Consider the following 24,064-nt stretch of genomic DNA (forward strand, 5'->3'; position numbering starts at 1 on the left):
GCTGGGTGGGGGCCAGGCTGGAGATGGGGATGGAAAGCTGCTTCCTCCCCAGCAGAGGTTTTTCCTGTGGGGAGGGACAACACCTGAGCAGGGCAGCCCTGCTGAGAGGAGAGCAGGAGAGAGGACAGGGTGGGCACAGCACCTCCTGCCCCCAGAGCTCACACCCCACAGCTCCTGCTCTGGAGCAGGGAGAGCAGCAAGGACAGAGGCCACAGACTGGTGGCTTGTGGCAAATGGTGAGGTGGAAGAACAGCCTCCAGCAGCAGCAGTGACCAAGGACGTCCCAAGGCTCTTGCACAGCTTCCTCCCTGCCCCTCTTCTGCTCACCTCCTGCCAGAGAGCTTACTGCTGTCCTTCACAGCACCACTGCCACCCCCTGAGGGGCTTGGGGGTGGTTAGAGCCTTGGCTTTGGGTGAGCTTCCAGCAGGAACATTCTTAGAGCTCTTCTTGTTTCTCCAAACCAGCTGAAGAAGGTTTTGGTCCAAGTCCATCCTACAGCCACAAGAGAGCTGTAGGTGAAGGACAGCCACAAGCTCGACCTGAGCCCCTTGGAGTGTTGCAGAGGTTCATGGAATGGGCTGGGGGGGAAAGGGACCTTTGAGATCAGCCAGTTCCAACCCCCAGGGACACCTCCTGCTAGCCCAGGTTGCTCAAGGCCCCACCCAGGGAATCTCAGCACCTCAGAGTGGTTTGGAAGGGATCTTAAAGATCATCCAGTTTCAGTCCCCAGCCTGGCTTTCAACACTTCCAGCCTTGGAGCCTCCACAAGCTCCCTGTGCAACCTGCTCCAGTGTCTCCCCAGGCTGCTGAGAATGGATTTCCTCCTCCTGTCTCACCCAGCAGCTGCAGATGGCAGCAGCAGCCCTCCCCTTGGCTCCTCTCTGCCTGGGCAGCTCGAGGCCTTCACAGCCACTTGCTGGACACATTCAAGCCCCAAGCTGTGGCTCAGGGTGGGTGTGCAGCTCCTGGCCCTGCTTCTCCCCAGCTGCCATCTGTCACCTCACCAGGACAGGGCCTGCAGCTAGCTGGGTTGGATGGTGTGGCTTGCCTCTCCTGCCTGCTGTGGTGGTGGCAGCAGTAGGTCATGCCCTGGAGACAGGCAGGGCTGAAAGCAGTGAGATGGAGGAGGACCAGAATCCCCTTGCCTGTGCTTCAGCAGCAGCTGCACCTCTGCTTTCCCTGGCATCCTGCCCCTTCAGACCAGGGAAGGACATTTTGTACCAGCAGGGCAGTGAGATCCCAGCCCAGGTTGCCCAGAGGTGGAAGCCTCATCCCCAGCTGCAGGTCAGGGTGGTTGAGCAACCTGCTCCAGCTGCAGCTGCCCCTGCTGGCTGCAGGGGCTCGGCCTGGCTGACCTTGCCAGGTCCCTCCCCCCCGAAGCAGGCTGGGGGCCCAGCAGTGCTGGTGCAAGGAGAAGCAGGGCACAGGAAGCAGGGAGGGAGGGGGCAGAGGGGAACAAGAGCTGCCCTGAGCTACAGCCCAGGCCAAGGCAGCCTGGCTGAAGGCACTTCTGCTCCTGTGCAAGAGCCACCACTCAGCTTCTTGCTGGCTCACTGGCAGCCAGCTGCAGCAGATGGATGGCCCCAGCCCCTGGCTCTCCCCAGCCCCTGGCTGTCCCCAGGCCCAGATGTTCACCAGCTTGACAGGGAAGGGAACTTCTGCTCTCCAGCTCTGGAGCAAAGGGCACTGGAAGCACAGGAGGGTGATTAATGCTTCCTGACCACCAGAGCTGGAGCTGCTGGTGCTGCTCCCCCAGAGCTGAGCTTCATCACTTCCCCAACACTGGCAGCCAGGAGGGAAGCTGCCTGGTCTCCACAGCAACAAGTGGCTCCAGGAAGCAAACAGCACAGGGGAGGGGTCCTGCAGATCACAAACCCCATGGAGACAACCAAGATTTCTCTTTCTCCTCCAGGCCCCACTTCCAGCCAAGCTTTTGCTCAGCCAACTTTGTGTTCCCCCTCCGAGCTCTGCAGACTCTGTGACCAGGACCCCAGACCCATCTCCAGCTGGCTTCCCCCCAGGCTGTGCCCTCAGCAACAGCACTTGGATGGTCAGAAGCATTTGGGAAGAGTGAAGAGCTCTGCAATCTCCAGCCCCAAGGGGACTGCTCCAGGCCAGCACCTTGGCAAGGCAGCAGCCAGGCTGAAAATCATGTTGCTATCTGAGCAGCAACCAACAGCTCAAATGCAGCTCCTCTTGGCCCATTCCATCTCCTCCACTCCCAGCTGTCCCCTGCCAGGCCCCAGCAGCAAGGCCTTTCCTCCTTCTGCCCTCAGCACTGACAGGGGAAACAAAAATGCCCCAACTCAAGCCCTTCAGCCAGGTGCTGCTTTGTCCCCCAGGCACAAGCTGGCTGGAGGAGAGCTGCAGCATCACAGACTGCATTGGCTTGGAAGGGACCTTTCAAAGGTCATCTTGTCTGACAACCCCCCCTCCAGGGACACTTCCAAGTAGATCAGGCTGCCCTGGGCCCCAGCAAGGCTGATCTTGACTGGCTGTACTGGCTGCCACCACAAGCAGCTGCAGGAAAGCAATCTCCATGGCCACAGCTCTTCCCCACCCTTCTCCTGCTCAGTGAGTTTCAGAGGTCCACACTGCTCTCCCTCCCTGCTGGAGCAATCTAGACACCAACACCTGATGAACATCAGTGTAGGGAGACAGGGGCACAGGTGACCCAGGGGGGTTGTGGATGTCCCCTCCCTGGGGGTGTTCAAGGCCAGGCTGGATGAGGCCAAGGTTAGAGACCAGGAGCTTGGAGGTTGCCTTCCAACCCAAAGCATTTTGGATGGTCCAAGGCCCAGGTGGATGAGGCCTGGAGCAGCCTGGGCTGGTGGGAGGTGTCCCTGCTCAGGGCAGGGGGCTGGAACTGGATAGTCCTCAAGGTCCCTTCCAGCCCAGCCCATTCTATGAAGATCCCCCTGAAGCTGCAAGGCTGAAGCTGATGGAATGAAGGCAAGGCCCTGGAGCCGTCTCAGCTGTGACAGCCAAGAGGCAGTGGAGCGGGGGGAAGAAAAGAAAGAAAAAAAAGCTTTATATTTTATTTCTTGTAAAAATCTCTCAACACATGCAGACTAAAACCAGTGTAAGAAAGGTAGCCACCATCCTTTAAACAAATAACTCTACTTAAATAGAAGTGTCTGCACTTGGCTGGTATAAAAATAAGATTAAGTTTTGCTTTCTTTCCTTTTTTTTTTTCTCCCTTGGACAGGAATCCATTCTCCAGTTCTCAGCTGGATGAACAACACAGGACTCAAACACAGAGACAAGGGGGACCTGGCCCTGACTTTGCCACCAGCTTTGATACTGCTAAGGTAGGATGTGCAAAAAGAAAGAGAGAGGAAAAAACAACCCCAAATCCAGAAGGGCTTCTTGCTGCTCAAAAAGGGAAAAACAAACAGACAGAAGAAACCCCAACAGAGATCCCAGGAGAACAACCAACCAAACAACAACAAAGAGCCCAACAGAAAGCAGGGGGAAAAAGGAGGAGGAAAAAAAGCCCTGAAGGAAAAAACAAAAGGAGGAAGAAAAAAACCTGAAGGAAAAAAAGGAGGAGAAAAAAAACAAACAGAAAAGAAGGGGAAAAAAAAACCCAAACCCACAGAAGAGAAGGGGGAAAAAGGGAAAGGAAGGAAAAAACCAAAGCAAAATAAACCAACCCCAGGGAACAAACAAAGAAAGCTCCAACCCTCCCCAAACAAGCAGAAAACCAACTGAAAAGAACCCCAACCAAACACAAAGCCACCAAAAGAGAACAGAAAGCCCAACAGAAAGCCCAACCCAGAGAAGAGCTCCACAAGCAACAGGAAAAACAACCCCAAAGGAAGCCAGGCAAAGAAAACCAAAAGCAACCCAAGAGAAGAAAGCAATCAAAACAACGAGAGAAGAAAGGCAGAAGGAAAGCAGCCTGCTCGGTGCCTCAGAAACCTGGGGTCGCTTTAATGCCTCAGCTGCTGCTCTGCTGTCCCGGCGCGGTCAGTCCGTTGCGCGCCGGCTCCCTGCCGGTGCCTCCCGGCGGCGGCTCGGCGCCAGTGCGGCGGCTCAGCGGCGGTGCCGGCCGTGCCCCGAGCGGCCGCCGCCGTGGTGCTTGCCCTTGTGGGCCCTGTCGAAGGAGCGGGAGCGCTCCCGCCGCTCCCGGTGGTGGCCCCGCTCGTGCCTGTGCTTCTTGGCGGCCTCCGAGTGCTCCCTGGGCTTGCTCTGGGAACGGGAGCGGGATTTTTTCCTCTTGTGGCCGTGTCTGTTGGTGCTCTTCAGCTCTTCCCTGCCGTGCTTGGCCTTCAGGTGCGGGGAGGCGCCGTGGTTGTGGTGGCGCCGCGGGCTGCCGCTGTGGCTGCGGGACCGGCTCCGCGACCTCGAGCTGTAGGTGCCCGACAGGCTCCGACGGTTGTTGTAGCTGCCAGAGGGGGCAAGGACAAAGCAGTGCTCAACTTCCAGGTTACTGCCACAGAACCGTACAGCTGCTGAGCCTGGGAGAGACCTCTGAGAGCAGCAAGCCCACCCATGCACCCAGAGCTCACAGTCCCGGCAGGGCTGCTGAGCCACAGCCCTCAGCACCACATCCACACAGCTCTGAAGCCCTTCCCGGGATGGGGACTCCACCACCTCCAAGGCCTGAGAACTCTTTCTGGGAAGAAATGGTTCCCAGGAAGAAGAGATCCAAGGCTTCCTCCCACAGATGCAAGTGATCAAAGCATGGAATCGTTTAGGTTGAAGGCCACCTCTGAGATTGAGTCCATAATTAGTCACCACTGAAGGACCCACAAGGAAGCTGGGGAGGGACTTCTGACAAGGAATGAGCAGCGGCTTTCAGCTGGGAGAGAGGAGACTGGGGGTTATAAAGAAATTCTTGGCAGTGAGGCTGGGGAGACACTGGCACAGGCTGTCCAGGGGGCTGTGGATGTCCCCTCCTTGGGGGTGTTCCAGGCCAGGCTGGATGAGGCCCTGAGCAGCCTGGGCTGGTGGAGGTGTCCCTGCCCGTGGCAGGGGGCTGGAGCTGGCTGATCCTGAAGGTCCCTTCCAACCCAACCCATTCCATGAATTCATCCACCTCAAAGGTCTTTTACCAGTGATGAATGACAGTGAGCACCCCAAAACCTGTCTAGGAGTTGAGCTCCTTCATAAGAAGCCCAAACCCAGAGTGTGGTGCCTTTTGTGATGGCTCCTCCACCTTCTCAAGGGTCTCCCCCTTGACATCAGACTGCAAAGTGGTTATTGCCCTCTTGTCTTCCCAGGGTCAGCAATACTGAGATGCCAGTTGGGAGCTTCCAGCTTCAGCCTCAAGACTCTTTGAATATCTACATGTATGTAAAGCCAGCAGCTTCCACTGAGTGACCCTGCACAGCTCCTGCTCTTCCTCAGTCACAGACTCAGAGAATCATTAAGGATGAAAAAGACCTTTAAAGATCATCAGGTGTGACTGCAACCCAGCTACCATGGCTACAAGAGGCAGCAAAGCCCTGAAGAGCAGCAGATACCTTCTCCCATCCATTTGGAAGCTGCCTCCTGTGGCACCTGTGCCAAGCACCTACAAGCCACCTGGAGTGGCCCCTCAGAATCACAGTGTGGTAGTTTTAGGCTCTGCCTTTAAAATTGTTCACAGATCTTGAACAGGAAGTAGCACAATGTAACCAACTCACTTCCAGCCCAGCTGGTCTGGCAAATCTCATGCTGGGTACAAGGGGGTGTGGGGGTGTGTGGAATTTCAACCCACCACACACGGGAGAGACCAACCTTCAACCTCAGACCACCAGGGCCATTAAGCCACAAAAAGCCCTGCTGAAGTATCCCAGATGAAAGAGACAACACCCCCTCCCCCGAGAATCCCTGCTGTCTCCCCCCAGCCCAGCCCCAAACTTACTGCCGGCGGGGAGTGTGAGAGCGAGACCTCGACTTTGTCCGCGACCTCGACCGACTCGCGCTCCGGCTGCTCCTGCTCCTCTTGCTTTCCTTCCTCATACTGGGAGGGAGGGAAAAACCAGGCAGGGTTATACTTCTGAGGTGCTGGTTGCCCCCAGGAAGGAGCTCAGAGGCCCCTCTTGGCAGGAAGGGGCTCGTACCCACCCGTTGTAGGGGCTCTTGGAAGCCTGCTGCCGCTCCTCTGGCTCCTTTTTGACGGGTTTGGTGTTCAGAGACACCGGAGACTTCTCCTCGGTTTTGACCTCTCTTGGGGAAGCTGGGAATTGAATTTGAGTTCCAAATTAGCAGCTTTACCATCATGAACACATCTGTCTCCTTTCCCACCTTTGCTAGTCCCTGTCCAAACCCAGCACCAGCTCAACAGCTACGGTTTCAGCCCAGCATTCCCCTTCCAGCACACTCCTGGCACCCTGTGCAATGCCCCTGGGGAGACACAGAACAAATCCGGCTGCCAGCAGCGGGGAGAACACCACAGTGGCCTTCACAGCAAGCAGTCAGGATCATTGGAGAGCTCCTCCACCACAGCCCAAGTGGCACAGAAGAGCTGCCCTTGGGGTCCTCAAGACCATAGACCTTTAAGATAATGACTCCAACCATCATCTAACTCTACCAGGGGTGCTGCTAAACCACAGCCCTTCAGCACCGCATCTCTGCCTCTTGGAAGCACCTCTGGGGATGGGGACTCAGCCTGTGCCAGTGTTTGGGAACCCTTTCAGTGAAGAAGTTCCTTCTCATCTCCAACTTAAACCTCCCCTGCCACAGCTGGAGGTCATTTCCTCTTGTCCTGCCACTTGTTACTAGGGAGAAAAGCCCAACCCCCACCTGACTCCAACCCGCTCTCAGGAGCCTGTGATGTAGTCAGCAGTCTCTCAGAACCCCACCAACGGTCCTACCTTCATTCAAACTCTTCCAACCTGGGCTCCCACCCCACAGGAGGAAGAAAAAGCTCCCACTGCGACATTTGCCAACTCAGAACATGGCTGCAAGCTCAGATGCATTGTTCTTGAGGAGGAAACTGCTTTCTCAGAGCACCCCTTAGCTTCCTGAAGCAGCCATTCAAGGGCCTCAGTTGTTACCTTCAACCACCCCCTGCGGACCACATTTGGTTGGCCAACAACAGATCAGAGAACCATTCTGGTTGGAAAAGCTAAGATCACTGAGCCCAGCCAGCAACCCAACACCACCATGGCCATTACACCATGTCCCAAAGTGCCATGGCCACACCTTTCCTGAACACCTCCTCCAGCTTTACTGGCAGGCTCAAGGGATGCATGACAGCAGCTGAGTCACTCTAATGCCAAGACAGCACAGAGCCTCCCTCTCTGTTTCCTGACCACAAACTGTCCTCCCTCACCACACCTGAGCAGCTCACAAGCGAAAAAAAGGGCAGAGAAAGCCAATTTCAGAGACACCTGCTGCAGAAGGAGCCATGAAGAATTATTGTGACACTGTCCCTCAACAGATTAAACCCAGAGTCTCTTCACTCACCCAGCAACCCCTGGGCCTAGACCTTTTCCTATCACAACTACCTTCAGGGTCCATGTTACTACTGTGTCCCTCTCTTTCTGTGGAAGGATGGAGCAAACCATCTCTTTTCCCTCTAGTCTGCTCTTTCAAGGCACTGAGACTGGTTTGAAAGTGGTTCTCCTCTGTGTTTTACAAGGGTGCAAGTTCTGAGAGTCTCAACTGTCCTGCCTAGCAGCTCAAGCAGCAACCTTGCCTTTCCCTCTGTCCCCTTCTTTCATCACCTTGAGACTGATTTAGAACTCAAGTAGTACTGTGTGGAGTTTCTGCTTAGAAAGTAAACTTACAGGGTTTAGATGCAGGAGAAAAGCCACCCAGGGTTGAGAGTGCTGGAGTTCCATCTGGATTCAAGCCTTTTGCCTTCAGCTTAGCTTCCTGCAGTGCCATCTTCCTCTTTTCTACTTCTTTATCCAGAAACTCGTAATTGGGCTGTGAAAGCAGCACTGTGGTGAGCAGCTGGCCTGACTCAATTCAGCTTTTCATCTAATGTTTTACAAATGCTTCATGATCTTTTGCTCAGCTGCCCAGTAAGGTGGCTAACTCCTGAAGGCAGCCTGAGAACAACTAACAGAGGAGGAGCAGCCACAGGGCAGAGCCTCTCCAATGAAGAGCTCTACACGAAGAGGCAGCACAGAAAGAGCCAACAGCTCCCAGTTACCTTCTTTCTGGTGTAAAGCTTGAGAGTCGTTAAGCAGATCTCCTGGATCTCCTCCTCCGTGGTGCCGAAGAGCAGGAACCAGTGAGGTCGGGTGGGGAGGGGAATCTGAAAGCAAAAGAGGAAGAGAGATGAGGAGGAGCTGGCAGAGCAGGCTTTTGTCTGCGAGCTTTGCAGCCATTAGGCAGGTCGTTGGGGCTGAAAGGCCGGCAGCAGCGCTCACCTGCAGGGCTCGGGCAGCCAGGTAGATGCAAGCACAAGCTATGGTCTCCGGCTGGAAGCGCACAAAGACGTTTGTCCGCAGGCTGTCGTTCATGTAATTCCTGAAACAGGGAAAGGTGGGAGGTTGGATCTGGGGTTGGCAGCTGCATTGAGAGGAGAAAGAGACTGGAGACTCAATTGACTTTATTATTTTTTCTGTTATCACATGAAACACTTGGCTCAGTTGGGAACCACCACATGGGACCTCTACATTTGTTGCCCCTGGCACAACCTCTCGAGCAATGCCAGGTTGGAAGGGACCTCAAGGATCAGCCGGTCCAAACTTTCAGCTGGTTTTGCAGGGCTGTTTGGACACCCCCGTGGCCAAAGCTCTGCCACCCCCAAGCAAGCAGCAGCACGTTAACAGCTGCTTTCTAGGCAGGTATGTTCAGTTACACAGACTCCCAGCATCGCTTGGGTTGGAAAAGACCTCTAAGGTCATCTGGTTCAACCACTGGCCTAGCACCACCGTGGCCATTAGACCACGTACCACGAACTGCCCAGTGGAGTTAACAATCAAACAAGCACTTTTCATCTGCCCAGCTGAGTTTTGAACACCAGTGCTCTTGGTATTTCCAGATCAACACACTTAAAACTCAAATGCAAGCAGGAAAGCGTGGCACAGCTGGCACCTACCATTGTCCAGAGGCTAGATGCAACCTATGAAGTTCATCAAGACATTGCATTTAAATCAGTGAGCCTCAAGTCACATTCACTTCATCCAGAGAGACAGAAGCAGCCCATTTGCTCACTGAGCCTTGGGAAAAGCCCTGCACGTTAGTAAATGGTCTCCCACTCGGCTAAAGCTACTGCTCTGCCCCCAGGGTGGCACTGCCAAGCAGGAGGTGGCAAGAGGTACAAGTAAAGAGCAGAGAGCTCCATCCATTTCTAAGTTAAACTGAGCTACAGGACAGAAAGGAAGAGCAGTCAGGAAGTACTGGCTCCAGAGAAAACCAGGCCAGGTATGGCTTCTAAGTTCAACATGCTGCATGCACTGCAATGGTCTTGCTGTTTGTGTTACACTCCAGTTTAGCCAAATGCTACACCAGCCACAGACAGGTGACCCCCCAGGTGGCCTTTGGAAAAAAACCAACAACCACCCACTTCTTACACAGTAGCTAGGCAACAACAGAATAAAAACACATGTAGAGACATTGTCAACAGTGAACTTCTGAAGGCAAATATACAAATCCTGTGGGCACCCCGCCAGCACTAGAAGATGCTGCCCGATGGATATGGACCACTTCAGTGAATCTCGGATGAGAGCTTGCACTGGGTTGGCTGGAGAGAAGGGCAGCCAAACAGGCCATCCCCAGGTCATGGGCTGAGGTGCAGAGGGCAGAGCTCTATGACTTACCATCAGGGACTACCCTTTAATTAAAGAGTAGAAAAAAGAACAAAGTTAAATTGAGTTCTCCGTGGGGGAGGTTGGAATCAAGCCACGAAAATAGTAAGCAGAAACAAGCACCGAGAGGCTTCCCAGCTCTGTTTCCAAGTGCAACAACTTACATCTGATTGCTTTGCATAGGGATCAGCAGGCTTCTTATTTCTGCTACTATTTTCCTGGCTAGCATAAGAATGGGAAATAGCAACTTACCAGGCTGTCTGTACCAGGGTTTGGTTACGTTCACATTCTAGGACTTGTAAATACATAACAATGATCTAAGGGGGGGGGGAAAAAGGAGGGGGGGAAAGAAGAAAAATGTCAGTTTTGCCATGGAAAGCAACAAGAAGGAAGCAAGCACAACCACACAGCAAGCCAGAGCAATGCTGTCTCCTTTCCTAAGCTTCCAATCTGTAAGCTCACATCACCTAACCCCCTTCACACAACTCACTTCACCGCTTCTCCATCACATTCCATACCAGGCACCTTTAACGCTGCCCAGTTTCTACCCCAGTCAGCAGCACTGTGGCAAAGAGCTACACTAGTCAGGAATGGAGAGGAGGATTCAGGTGGTTTTGACACCTGTGCTTCTCCTCCCACAGCTCACAACGATGTCACCAAGGCAGAACAACATTGACAGCTGGATTCTCGTTGACAACTCACCTTGTGTGGATGCTTGACATGAACACAAAATCCCAACTCCTTCAGTACCCTCCTTTCTGCTTTGATTACTTGATTTTTGGTGTTTATGTAGTTCTGATCAAGTATCAGGGGGCTTGGAGTCCTATAGTTTACAAGAAATAAAATCAAAACTGTTTTGCATATCCAGAAAGAGTGGCATCTCTCTTTTCCCTTCCAACCAACTAATGGCAACAGAAACCGTTTTACAACTCCTGCAAGCAAGTTTAAGCATTAATCTTGTGCTGTCCAAGTTTAGATTAACTAGTTTCAGCTTCTGCTTCTCACTAGCTAGGGATTAGGTGGCCAAGACAAAACAAAAAATGTGAAGGAAAATAAAAAGAACCTTTGGCTATGGTGTGTGCAGACTATGCTGGCTCCAGCTGCTGGGATGAAGAGGACAGTGAAGAGCTCAAAGAGCCTTTACACTTCAGGAGGGAGGTGTAAAGGTGGAACCAGCAGGACACCTTTGCTAGGTGGTGGTATTGAAGTAGCAAGGTTGTGCTTTGTAAGACTGCAGCCTCGTGTGCACTGGAAGAGGACTGAGGTCTTCAGAGAACAAGACAGCCCTGTTGCTGGGACAGAGGGGAAGCAAAGCAGAGATCATCACCTCCAAAACGTTTGGCAAGATGCCCTCGCTGCTGCACCTGCCGGCCAGGGGCTGCTGCGGCACTGCTGCTGTTGACAGCTGGAAACCAAGGGCTCACTGCACACAGATTCCCAACTCCAGCACTATCAACTCCCAATTCCTTCCAAATCCAACACCTCAACTCTCCAAAGCATTTAGAATAGTTTGGGTTGGAAAAGCCTTCTAAGCTCATCCAGTCCAACCTTCAACCCAGCACCACCATGGCCACCGAGCCACGGCTCCAAGTGCCATGGCCACAGGTTTCTTGAACCCCTCCAGGGCTGGGGACTCCACCATCTCCCTGGGCAGCCTCTGCCAGTCCCTGACCACTCTGCAGCAAAGAATTTTTCCCATGTCTTTAACTCCAAGGAGTTACTGGGTGCTTTAGGCCCAAATCTCACACTCCATGTCAGATTCTCTGTGTCTGTGCTTAGGTTTGACCTTTCAGCACCCCACACTGTGGGTTTGATACCATTTCCTCTCAAGACAGACCAGCTTTATCCTTCTTTGGAACTGCTCACATATGCCATGTGCTTTCCAACACAGCAGAATGTTTGTGCAACCAGCTACACAGCCAGTTTTGTTTACAAGCTGAATCTAGTCCAGCCCAAGCACTGGTGACCAAGTTATTCATTACCTTCAGAAGGAAAATAAGCACTGCACAGTGGACTGAAAATCCAGCTTCTCTGCTCAGACAAAGCATTTTGCTACTAATTCATCTCTTTAGACTCCATGCAAGTTCCACAAGTGGATCATGATAGGAAAAGGAGATAAAAATCACTCAGAAGCCCCAAGTTCCCACCCCAGGAAGAAAAGGTTGATTTAATGACAAGCTGAAGGGCTTCCCAACTTCACTAAGCCACAACTCCTGCTACAATGGTTGCAGTCACCTGGAAGGATGCCCGTGGCCATTGGCCAAAGGATTCAAGCAGCCACTCACTTCCCTCACAAAAGCATCCTGTTGTACCTCCCTGCTCCTCCCAAGGGGCTGAGAAGGAGCTCCTGAGAGGTCTGAAATGAATCACTGCAGCTTCCTGGTACCAGAAAGTCCTGCAGGCTGAGTACAAGCCTTATTTCTGTCTCCTCAAAGACTGCAATGTTTTCCATGGGAACTAGAAGTCCCTCCTCTCACCAGGGCAAGGCCTGGGCTTTCAGCTGCCCTAGGTACAACAGAGTCACCAAAGGAGCTTTGTTTGGTTTGGCTTTGCTCTCTCCACAAACTACCTGGAAAAGAAAACTTTGTAGGTGACTACTTCAGCAGAGGCTGTGACTCCATCTGACCACTCCAGAACACAGCAGCCTGGAGTGAGAGACTGGAAGAACCAAGCTGAACCTCTTTGGATGAATGAAATTGACTCAATTCCAAACGGTTTCAGCTAGACTGGGGTTTGTAACAACATTTCCTCCAGTATTGCTTTACATTTTACAGTCACAGGACCTGAAGGCATCACTCAGAGCGAGCCTAGGCGTCCAGGCTCAGCTTATCTTGTTAGCAGCACACTTCAGAGGTGACAAATCTTGGATCAAACAGGGCAGCTAGGACTTCCAGTCTAAACCACAAGTCAGCAGTGGGACAGCATGGGCTCATTCACCACCTTGCCAGCAGATCACTATCTCCCACACCTCTGCATGCTCTGAAAGCTGCCTACAGCCAGTATTATGGAAACAGAGTATGGCAGCTGGAGGTGCAAGAGGAGAGACTGTGAGCCTTAGGGCATGTCAAGTTTTCACTGTCCTCCCAGAGGGCCTCAGGATCAGCAGAGTCTTTGGATCAGCTCATACTTGGGTTGTACAACTTTGATAGCACAGCCACAGGCCACATTCAGTTAAGACACTCTGAAGTGTGCTTTACTCTCTTGTCCCACCTTACTCTGGCCACTTATGACACACAAGTTCTAGAGGTCTACACAGGCTGTGAAAACCAACACTTGACCCAGACAGCACTTCCAGAAATAAAGGCAAGTGCAGCCTCTTAGCTACTTACTGCACAAAGGGAAGTCTGCAGAAGGCTTTACTGCACCTTATAGTGGCAAAGGTCAGGTGCCCACTGTGCAAGGCTTTATCAAGTCAGTACTTTCATCATAATTGCAAAGTTTTGCTTAGCTTAATCAGTAGAAACCTCAGAGATTATTACCCTCTGGAAAACTTTCCTATTGAGAAGAGGAAAAAAAAGGAAGGAACTTCACTACTGCTTTTGCTGTACTTAAGCTCTCAGTACAAATAATCATCTTAGGTCCAAAACCCCAAACCAGATTAAAAAGCTTCTGAGCTCATGTATGAACCAGAAGCTTCCAGCCCTGTAGAGCCAAGCAATTATTACTTTGAATCTGCTCTTGTAGATGAGCACTAAAGCTCCAGGGGAGACTTCAGAACAGAGAGCACACAGAGCCCATCCTGGTGAGTCCATCCACCACTTAAGTCACAAAAGTTCATTGTATTTAGACTGTGTAACATCCCAGACACTGTTACAGGTTTGTAGCAATAAATCAGTTACAAAAATTCTTCTCCTAAGTCCCTCTGGCAACCAAAAGCTAAGTTCTCAACACAGCTACAGCTTTGTTTGATGCAGTATTAACATTTGGTGTCTTTGGAGTGTCTCTCAATTTGGCATAGTGCCCTGTGTGTCGTTTTGTTCACACACACAAAAGTACTTTACAACAGCAGTGTCTGGTTTCAAAGAGCATATCTCTCTGCTGCCAGGCAGGGAGAGAGAAGGGAGGGAGTTCTGTTTGGCTCCAACATTGTCCAGCACAAGCACTGTGGGTTTACAGCACACCTTGAAGAGCTCTAAGCAGTGTGACACAAATTCAGGCCACTTCCCACACAACTGCACCAACCTGTTGGCTGCAAGAGAAGTTAAAGGCAGCTGACTGAGCATCTCGAACCCAAGCACTGGCGAGATTACATCAGGAGTCACATTTGGTTCCACTCCCAGGACTTCCTGCAGCTTTCAGGCACGTTTCAGATCAGTCAGATCAACCACAAGCTACATTCTAGACGTTCCACAGTTGCACTTGGCTCAGAACACAGATGTTTTGGCACACAGTGGTTTTGTTTCAAGAGCAGTACGTTCATAACACGAGCTTTTCTCCATGCACACAGACATTTTACATGCAGTACTACAGGAAGACCCAAAATGCTTGTCCACAACACTTGGTTTTCTTGCTTCTCAGCATTGAAAACACCACCTAGCAGCGACCCAGTGGACTGGAGGTCTTACAGACAGAGTATTCCAATGCAACAGGTACACAGAAGGGGCTTGCTTACATAGCAATTGATATAAATAGCTTTACAAATGCAAGGTTTGGGTCATCCTCGTGGGTTTGGGTTTGGTTTTTTTAACTGCAAATTATACAGAGAGTAGAACTGAGAACCCAAAGCTTTAAAGCAAGACAGAGCCTACTCAAGCTACTCCAACTTCATATGCAGGGTTAAGGCTTTGGTTAACAGAAAGACTAGACTAGAGGCAAACGGGAAAAAAGAACAGGAAAGGGCAGCAGCCTAACTGCTGGTTTCAAGGTCTGGGTTGTGTGTGAGAAACTAACTACAGCCTAAAGTGTAAGCTTCAGGGTGGGGTGGGGGGGAAATATATATATATATATATATATAATCAAAGAAATGAAAATCACTGAACAGAGATCAAAGCTAGTGTTCTAAAATCCTGGACAGCAAAGAAAAAAGCTTATAACAAGATACAGGAGTTCTTCCAAATGGTTCACCAGCGGCCAACCTGTTAGTCCCCCGGTTCCAGTGACCTATTCTCAGAGCACTGGCTTCTCCTTGGGGATTTTCCATACTTCACTCACTGTTGCCATGACGACAGCTTCATCTTTATGTACCACTCCACATCACCCAGGCTTTGGTAAATGTAGCTGGTCGCTGTATAGTCGGTTGCAAGGGAAAAAAGAGGTGAAGTTAATAAGGTGTCCAGCAGATGGAATTGTCATCTTGTCATGTACAGAAAAAAAAATGAATGACTTTTACATCCTGCTTGCTCAAAAAAAGAAAGGAAAAACAAAAACAAAAAAAAGGGCAAGTCTGAATGTCAGACTGCAGCAGCTTTTAAGATTAGTTTCATGCAGATTCAAGTCAGAATCTCAGAGCAACAGTACCCATTCCTCCAGAAAAGCATGGGTAGGAGTGCACCATTTCTCTGGACATGATGCATTTTAGGCACCATGTAACATGCACAAGTGACATTCTGATGGGGAACAGGCTAGCTGGAAAGATTTAAGTTCACAGGTTAAGTTCAGTCTCTCTGATCCTTCACACAGCACAGAGGAACAACTACTTTGCATCCTGATCGCAGAGAAAAGCATTGCGTGGCGATTAATTAACCTTCCCTGCCTGGACTGAGGCCAGAACGTTGCAAACCACTGAGGCAGCTTCAACAGCTCTAATAAGCAGACTCCCTCATCATCACCAAGGTGAGAAACAACGGCCCTGAATTCAGGCAGCACATCTTGACCAACTTCTCTCAGGGCCACAAGGGACATCCACTTCAAAAGTCAAAGGACAAAGCTAAGTTGCAAGGCATGGCACCGAATCGTTCTCTTCTCTACAGCTAACTGGGGAAACACAGGCACGAGGCAGTGAAAGCAGAAATGTCAGGTTCCACAGAAGCAAAACCAGGAGGAAGACACCCAAACACAGCTGGCTGCCCTAAGGGACTCCTACTCTGCTCCTCAGAGGAGGTTACACAGCACTAAGGTTTAAATTCCTGCTGTAACCTGCTGAGACAGAGAAGTCAAAATGTGAATTTGAGAACTGAGCTGAAAAAAACCCCAAGTCCTGCAGCTGTAGATTAACTCACACTTGAAGCCATCAGCCACTACCAGCAAAACCACTCCACCACAGCCGACATCGCCTCAGGCCGCAGCACTGCTGCGTGATAAAGTTGAAGGAAATTGGTGTTTAATAGCAGCTTGGACAACTCCTTCCCTTCAAGCATCCCTTGCTCCTTCCAACGCATCAAGTTAATGTACTTTACAGGTGAACACACACATGGCTTTACAGACAAAAGACAGCAGCATGAGGCACTCACAACTGAGGGCAGCTCTACAGCTCAGCAGACAACGATCCAGGTCTGCACACGGTTCAGGTGGGCTTACACTCCAGCTTCACCAGCACAAGCACCCGGCTCTCACTGCTGCCACTTAAAGAGGCCTTCAGCTTCCAAGCCTCAAATACGCATTCCTTGGTGGAGGAGAGTCATCAAAGCTGCAAACGCCAGAGGCCAAACCATACCTTGTTGCAGATACTTCCTAAAATGGCTTTTTCTGAACGGCAATGGGAACACCACTAGGAAAAGCTCAGCTGTCATCTGTTAACTGATACTTCATTGCCGCCATTCACTGCATTTAGATAGCTACAGAGTAACACAAGAAAACCCATTAAGAGTACCCGACAGGGTTAAGAGCCTAGAGAACATACAGCAACCCCACGAATTGGCTACTCAAATCTAAGACTACCTTTCAAGAACTACGAGGCATCAAAAACCAAAACCAAACCCACAAAAATCAACGAGCAACAGACCTAAAACTACAACCACGGACCTAAAACTAAAGGCAAGACTCACGACCCCGTGGCTAAGTAACAAAACCAGATCTACCAAGTGAACAAAAGCAACGGGAGGAGAGGCCAGCACTGAGCTGTACTGCCTACATCGCAGCCAACGAGCACTCCCTTCTCAATTTTAGGTCGTTGAACTTAGCCTGGAAAAATACTGTGAATTGGAACAAAAAAACCCAACAAAACCAAAACAACAAACTGGCAGTGTGCATTAGTGACAAAGAGTGGCTGCGGTTCGTTAACGAAGCCGATCTTACCTTTTGGCTCTTAGCTGCCGCAAGTGATGGAACACGTTGATCACGTCCCTTATTCGGCGAGGTGCCTCCTCGATTTTGGACGCGAGATTGATGCAGGCCATCGCAACAATCTGGAAGGCAGACCGGTTGCTATTTAATTTTTTTTTCGTTAAATCCCGAATGGCACAACTGAAAAGCCCCAACCCCGGGAGCTAAAGGCTCCTGGAGAGCAGCCTGCTGGGAGCCCGGCTGGCGCAGAGCAGCGCTGAACAGGCTCCCCCCCACCCCGGCCGCAGCCCCGCGCTCACCTCAAAACTGTGCTTGACGAAAGACTTCGAGTAGAAGAACCGATGGAACAGCACCTGCCCCGTCGCCATCGCCACCTAGGGAGGCAAAAGCCAGGAGGAAGAGCAGAGGGGAGCGGGAGTCAGTCGCGGCGGCCCAGCCACCGCCGCCGCCATTTTGTGTCAGGCACCAGCTGGCGCCGCGCTCCCTCCCTGCCCCCCCCGCCGCCGCCTCACGCCCTGCCCGCCGCGCCACAATGGCGGCCGCCGCCCGCCCTGCTTGCCTCCCTGCCGGCCGCGGCACGGCCGCCCCGGCGAGGCCGCGGGGCCCGCACTCACCTGCGGCAAACGAAGGAGGATGCCGGCCGCCTGGATGAGCTCGCAGCCCAGGATGCGCAGGTCGGTCTCGCACTGCAGGTCCAGGCCGTCCTGCATGGAGGGAGTCGGCGAGAGGCGCTCCTCGGGGATCAGCGAGTGGTCGATCGTCAGCGACACCTCCGAGTAAAGCCGGTCGCCGATAAGGATTCCCGGAGCGGCGGGGGGCGGCGGCGGAGGGGCGGCCGTGGCCGGGGCGGCCGTGGCAGCGGCGGGAGCGGCCGAGGCGGTGGGCGGGGGGGGCGGCTGTGTAGTGGCGGAGGCCATGATGGCGGAGGGCGTCCGCACCCCGAGCCGGCCACGCACAGACTAGCGCGGCCCGGCGCCGTGACGCAGCACACAGCGGCGCCTGCGCCGCGCACCACGGGAAACAAATAGTCCCGCCGGCCCCGCCCCCGCCCGGCGCCGCGGCCTCGGAGCGGCCACCGGCAGCGGCACCTAGTTTGGGTCGGCACTGCCATCCTCCCGTAGATCCGGTGGCTGAAACCGCCCGCCGGGGCTCTCGGTGAGATGAGCGCGGCGGGCGCGGATCCGGTGCCAAGCCCAGGCCCCTGCCTCGGCCCCACCGGTGGCTGCCGGGAGTTGGAGGTCCCCAGACTGAGGATTCATAGGATCACAAAACTGTCAGGCTGGGAAGGGAGCTCAAGGCTCAGCCAGCCCCAGCCCCCTGCCATGGGCAGGGACACCTCACACCACAGCAGGTTGCTCACAGCCACCTCCAGCCTGGCTGCAAACACCTCCAGGCAGGAGGCTGCCAGCAGCTCCCTGGGCAGCCTGTGCCAGGCTCTCACCACCCTCATGGGCAACAACTTCTTCCTCACAGCCAATCTCAATCTCCCACTTCCAGTTCTGCTCCATCCCCCCCAGTCCTATCCCTCCCTGACACCCTCCAAAGTCCCTCCCCAGCTCTCTTGCAGCCCCCTGCAGAACCTGGAAGGCCACAAGGAGGTCTCCTGGGAGCCTTCTCCTCTCCAGCCTGCACAACCCCAACTCCCTCAGGCTGTGCTCACAGCAGAGCAGCTCCAGCCCTCTGCTCCTCCTCCTGGCCCTGCTCTGGACACCTTCCAGCCCCTCCAGAGCCTTCCTGGCACAGAGGCTCCAGAACTGGCCCCAGAGCTCCAGCTGTGGTCTCAGCAGAGTGGAGCAGAGGGGCAGAATCCCCTCCCTGGCCCTGCTGGCCACACTTCATAGGTATCTATGAGTCACAGAATAGTTTGGGTTGGAAGGGATCTTAAAGCTCATCCAGCTACAACCTCCTGCCATGGGCAGGGACACCCCTCACCAGCCCAGGTTGCTCAGGGCCCCATCCAGCCTGGCCCTGAACACCTCCAGGGAGGAGGCAGCCACAACCTTCCTGGGCAAGGTCAGCTGAAGAAGGGGACAGGGACAGGGCTGAGCCCCTGTTTCCCTCCCAGCAGCTCCCAGTGCATGGAGGCTGGGAGGGAAGTATGAATTCACTCTTCTCCCATTCTTTTTCCATTGCAAATGGCATTAAACAGCAAAAAAAAAAACAACCAACTCACAGCAGCAGCAGAGGAAATGGGAGAGATGCTGTTAAAACAGTTTAAAACCCATAGAGTTCAACTGGTTTGGGCAGTGGAGGTGTGGTAGGGATTTGGATGTTGAGATTATGTCACACAGGGAGGGGGAAAAAAGTATCCTTAAGAAAATAATAGGTGGCTGTGGTGCAGCAGGGAGAGGCAGGGGGCTGTGTGCTTCCAGATGGGAAGCATACTCCAGGCTAAACAAAAGTGACTTCATGTATTAATTACAGCATTTATGGGCAGCTGAAGCCTTGTACAGAAACAAAGGTTAAGTGTCTCTCACATCACCCCATGGCTGTCTTCTGTTGTTCAAAGGCATTTGGATCCTTAGCCCCACGGAGCACCACAGGCTGCAGACCCAGTTCTGGAAGGTTTTGCCTCATTTAGCTGTTCAGCAGCACAGAGGGTTAGGAGCTGCTTGGGCCACGGCCTCCAGCCACTGTTCTGAGCTTTAATTGCTAGAAAGTCGTTGTTTCCTCAGCCCTGCCAAGTGATTCTTGTGTTCATTTGCTAAGACCCTGGTCTAGAGGAACACATTTATTAGGGAAAGAAGAGCTTCTCCCCTTCCCCCTACATCCTTCTGGGTTTGCTTCACACCTGGGGAAACCTGGAAGAGAATGTAAAGGTTTGTGTAATGGGTTGGGGCAGACCCCCTCCCCACCACAGGCAGAAATAACGACTCAGACAAACGGATTGCAAAAGTGATGAAAGTTTAAATAGAAAGCAGTGAATGTTACAGAAAACCCAAAGCGCAGTGACAAAGAAAGATCCCATCCCCACCTGAGGGTGCATCCAAAACCCCCAGGGCTCCTTCTTCCCCCTCCCTCTGCTGGGCTAGTCTCAGCTGGCCAGGCCTGAGACTGCCCATCCCCCTGTGGCCTTGGGCCTAATCAGGCCCATGGCCGGGAGATCTCTCCCCCAGTTACCAAGTCTCGGAGAGGGAAGGAAAGAGGAAGTGCCAGACCCCACCGCAAAATTTATAGTGGTGCAAGGGATTATGGTAGAAATACCTAATTTCCTGAGTCCACCCACTGGGATGGACTTCTGGACACAGGAAACACCCCTGTGGCAGAGGGCACCCAGCCCAAACTACGACAGGAGCCACCCCTTATTTCATACCATAACCTTTGCACCCAAACACATCATCAGATCAGAAAACTTCTGATGACAAGTCCGGCGGAGTCCATATCTTCATCTGGGCGTCCACTCAAACAGTCTCTCATTCAGGCTCAAGCATCAGTCCATTCCAGTTGTTCTTCCTCATGTGATGGAACCTCCCAGCGACGCAGTCCTTCTCCTGCAGTGTGAATTCCTTGTGGACTCCTTGGGACATCCTGGTCACCTGGAAATACCTCACAACTTCTCAGCCAAGCCTTTACTCTCCTATTCAGCGGCAAATTCTCCACCCCTGGGGCAGGCCAGTCGGAACAATCCGGCTCCACGACTGCCTTTTTCAATCCATCCAGGGTGCCGCAGCCAACCGCTTTCACGCGGACCAAAGCTACACGGATGCATGTCAGAGGCACTCCGCACCCCCCGGCTGGGCGCTCGCGTACCGAGGCAGGACAGCATCCGGCTGCACAACCTCCACCCCCGGCAGAGGGAGGAGCTGCGCCACAGCCCGCTGAAGAAGCAGGGAGGCGGAGCCAGGTGCTCGGCGCCATTTTCGGAACACGTCCGAAAACACCAGGGAAAGATTTACAGCTGCCGCCGCCGCCTGAACGCAGCCCGGCTCGGGCGGTGCCGCCGCCGCCGCTTGAACGCGGCCCGGCCCGGCCCCCGCCGTCTCTGTCGCCGCGATGCAGAGTCCGAGTCACCTCCAGCAGTCGCTTGCCCGCTCGCCGCGGGTGTCCGCTCCCCACAGCGGCCGCGGGCCGACCACACTCTGCTTGCCGCTGCCCCTCCTCCGCTCCCCGCCGCTCTGCAGAGAACGAGGAGAAGGCAGGTCTCGCCTTCTTAGGCTACTCGAGCATTCTTAAGCTACCCTGGGCAGAAAGTCACAGAAAGAGCCACCCCTCGCTGTTCCCAAACAACAGGAGGGACTTCCATGCCATCAGCCACGCACCAGGTATCCTTCTGCAGCCCACAGGAGTTCACACAGTCGCCCCGGTAACACAAAACCTGAGCCCCAACTTTCCAAACCCAAACCGACGCCCAGAACTAAATTTAAACTCTCCATCTTTTGCAATCCGAGCTGCAGTTGGCCCCACGTTGGCGTGCCAAAATGTAATGGGTTGGGGCAGGTCCCCTCCCCACCACAGGCAGAAATAACGACTCAGGCAAACGGATTGCAAAAGTGATGAAAGTTTCAATAGAAAGCAGTGAATGTTACAGAAAACCCAAAGCGCAGTGACAAAGAAAGATCCCATCCCCACCTGAGGGTGCATCCAAAACCCCCAGGGCTCCTTCTTCCCCCTCCCTCTGCTGGGCTAGTCTCAGCTGGCCAGGCCTGAGACTGCCTATCCCCCTGTGGCCTTGGGCCCAATCAGGCCCATGGCCGGGAGATCTCTCCCCCAGTTACCAAGTCTCGGAGAGGGAAGGAAAGAGGAAGTGCCAGACCCCACCGCAAAATTTATAGTGGTGCAAGGGATTATGGTAGAAATACCTAATTTCCTGAGTCCACCCACTGGGATGGACTTCTGGACACAGGAAACACCCCTGTGGCAGAGGGCACCCAGCCCAAACTACGACAGTTTGTAAGTTGGTGCCCAGGTAAATAAACCCTGGTTCTAAACTTGGCTTCACCTCCTGTGATATTTGGGGGAGCAATTTTCTTCTCATTGAATTGTTTTAGCTGGAAGAGACCTTGAAGATCATGGAGTCCAACCATGAACCCAGCACTGCCAGCTCAGCACCAACCTCAGCACCACCATCTCCACAGCTGTGAAACCCCTCCAGGGATGGGGACTCCACCACTGCCCTGGTCAGCCTGGGCCAGGCCTTGACAACCCTTTGGGGGAAGAAATTGTTCCTCATGGCCAACGTAAACCTCCCCTGGGGCAACTTGAGGCTGTTTCCTCTCATCCTGTCGCTTGTTTCTTGGGGGGAATAGAATAGAATAGAATAGAATAGAATAGAATAGAATAGACCAGGTTGGAAGAGACCTTTGAGATCATCCAGTCCAACCTCTCACCCAGCACCATCTGATCAACTAAACCATGGCACCAAGCACCCCATCCAGGCTTCCTAAACTACATGCACTGGAAGGTACCAGCATACCCTACAGCAGGTCTGGCATTTCCACCATCCATTTGCAGACCAAGTCTCAGCTTGCCAGCCAGCACACTATCAGATCTTAGCATCATGACTGGGGGTGTAGTAAGAGATGGTTTAAGTCTTCCTTTGTTTCCAATAAAACACCATCCATTTTAACTTCTTTTTAAGCAAATGCACAGTGATGTTCTGGATTTTATTTACTTTTACTTCCCCCCCACTGGTGTGTCTGCAATATAGTTCAAAAAGTAGCACTGAAGAATGTTACTGCTTTGCAAAGAAGTCCAGCAGACTTGGACTACAGTGGTCAAGAGATTCTTGCAGTGTCCCTATAGTTCTGGTTTTAGGGTTTGCATCTCGCTACTTCCGCCTCACACATGGATTTCCCGGCAAGATGACACGACTTGCTCACTGCCAATAGAGCAGGTGGACAGCAGTGCCAAGCATAGACCCCAAAGCCCTGACTGAAGCCAGTTTTTCCCTTAATGCAATGTAATTGTGAAGCGTAGAACTGCTGCTGAAGAGCCTCACCACCTCCCTGGGCAGCACATCCCAAGGGCCAGTCTCTCTTGCTGGGAAGAACTTTTTCCTCACCTTCAGCCTAAACCTCCCCTGGCACAGCTTGAGACTGTGTCCTCTTGTTCGGGTGCTGGGTGCCTGGGAGAAGAGACCAACCCCCACCTGGCTCCTCTCGGGGAGCTGTAGAGAGCAAGGTCTCCCCTCAGGCCCCTCCAGGCTTGCATCGCAGGAGGGTCTGTGGTAGCTCAGCTCTTTCTGCCGGTGGAGATGCCGCATTCAGATGAGTTTGCTTCCCGCAGAAGAGTTTGGGAGCCGCCAGCAGTCCTCTAGAGCCCTGTCAGGGCAGGAAGCCTTTCCACCGCAGCCTTCCGTGCTGCCTGAAGGGCGATAGCACACGAAGCACCTGCTCGCAAACGGCTAGGAGCGAGGCACCAGGGTTTCACAGCGCTCCACCACCCTCCCCAGCTCTCCACTACCCTCCCCTTCTCCTAGGGATTACAGCTGCCAGCAGGGTGTCCCGGCAGGAGCAGCTCGCCCGGGCGCTCCCCCAGGCACCGGCTGCCTCCCTCCCTGTGGGAGCTGCTGGAAACGGGCCGGGCCAGTAGGGACAGGCAGCAGAAGGCCGCTCTGACCGTCTCCCGCCGAGCACACGCCGAGGCTGCCCTGCACCAGGCCGCTGTGCCGGCAGCCAGCAGCTCAGCGCGGGCGCGGCGGAGGGCCACAACGGCCCCGGCGCGACTCCCCCCGCAACGTAGAGCTCCGTGACGGCGGCCCCACAGCGCTTCCCGCCGGGCCGGGCCGGGCCGGGCCGGGCCTAGCCTAGCCGCGGCAGAGCTCGCTCCGCTGTCGCAACCAGGGCTGACGGGGAGCGGGGAGTCCCTGGCGGTTGCATCACTTCAGCCGCTTCACTCCTGGGGAGAACCGCACTACACCTCGCTCCCTCCGCGGCCGGGCCGGATCTAACTCCCCTACGGCACGCCAGCAGGTCAGACAGTCCCGCCCCGGCACAATCCGATTGGCTGTCTCGGGTTGAGTGGCAGGTCCTGCGCTCGCCCCGTCCCCGTGCGCCGCGGGGGAGCTGGCCGCCCGCCCCCCGCCGGCCGTGTCCTCGGCTGTCCCCGCGGCGGCGGCGCGGAGCTGCCTCCTGCGGCGCTCTGCCGGGCGGCGCCGGGCTGCCGGGCGGCACCGGGCTGCCGGGCGGCACCGGGCTGCCGGGCGGCGCCGGGCTGCCGGGCGGCACCGGGCTGCCGGGCGGCGCCGGGCTGCCGGGCGGCGCCG

At 53.8% G+C, this 24,064-nt stretch overlaps 1 protein-coding gene across 2 annotated transcripts; it reads right to left on the reverse strand.

Annotated features, from left to right (window-relative positions):
* Positions 1–3,769: 3,769 nt before the first annotated feature.
* Positions 3,770–17,910, reverse strand: CCNL1 (cyclin L1). 2 transcript variants are annotated; one of them, XM_054166404.1, is made up of 11 exons: positions 17,475–17,900; positions 17,160–17,234; positions 16,873–16,982; positions 10,402–10,522; positions 9,952–10,016; positions 8,317–8,416; positions 8,097–8,201; positions 7,726–7,867; positions 6,059–6,170; positions 5,856–5,954; positions 3,770–4,391 (listed from the first exon to the last, which is right to left on the reverse strand). In XM_054166404.1, exons 1-11 carry the CDS (start codon positions 17,775–17,777, stop codon positions 4,040–4,042), a joined length of 1,584 nt encoding a protein of 527 aa, XP_054022379.1. In that variant the 5' UTR covers positions 17,778–17,900; the 3' UTR covers positions 3,770–4,039. The 2 variants fall into 2 exon arrangements, with proteins under 2 accessions (XP_054022379.1, XP_054022378.1); XM_054166403.1 differs by lacking the exons at positions 3,770–4,391; positions 5,856–5,954; positions 6,059–6,170; positions 7,726–7,867; positions 8,097–8,201 and adding an exon at positions 9,712–9,725 and having other exon boundaries at positions 8,318–8,416; positions 17,475–17,910.
* Positions 17,911–24,064: the final 6,154 nt, after the last annotated feature.

This window comes from Dryobates pubescens, chromosome 13 (assembly GCF_014839835.1).
Source record: "Dryobates pubescens isolate bDryPub1 chromosome 13, bDryPub1.pri, whole genome shotgun sequence".
NCBI classification, from domain to species: domain Eukaryota; kingdom Metazoa; phylum Chordata; class Aves; order Piciformes; family Picidae; genus Dryobates; species Dryobates pubescens.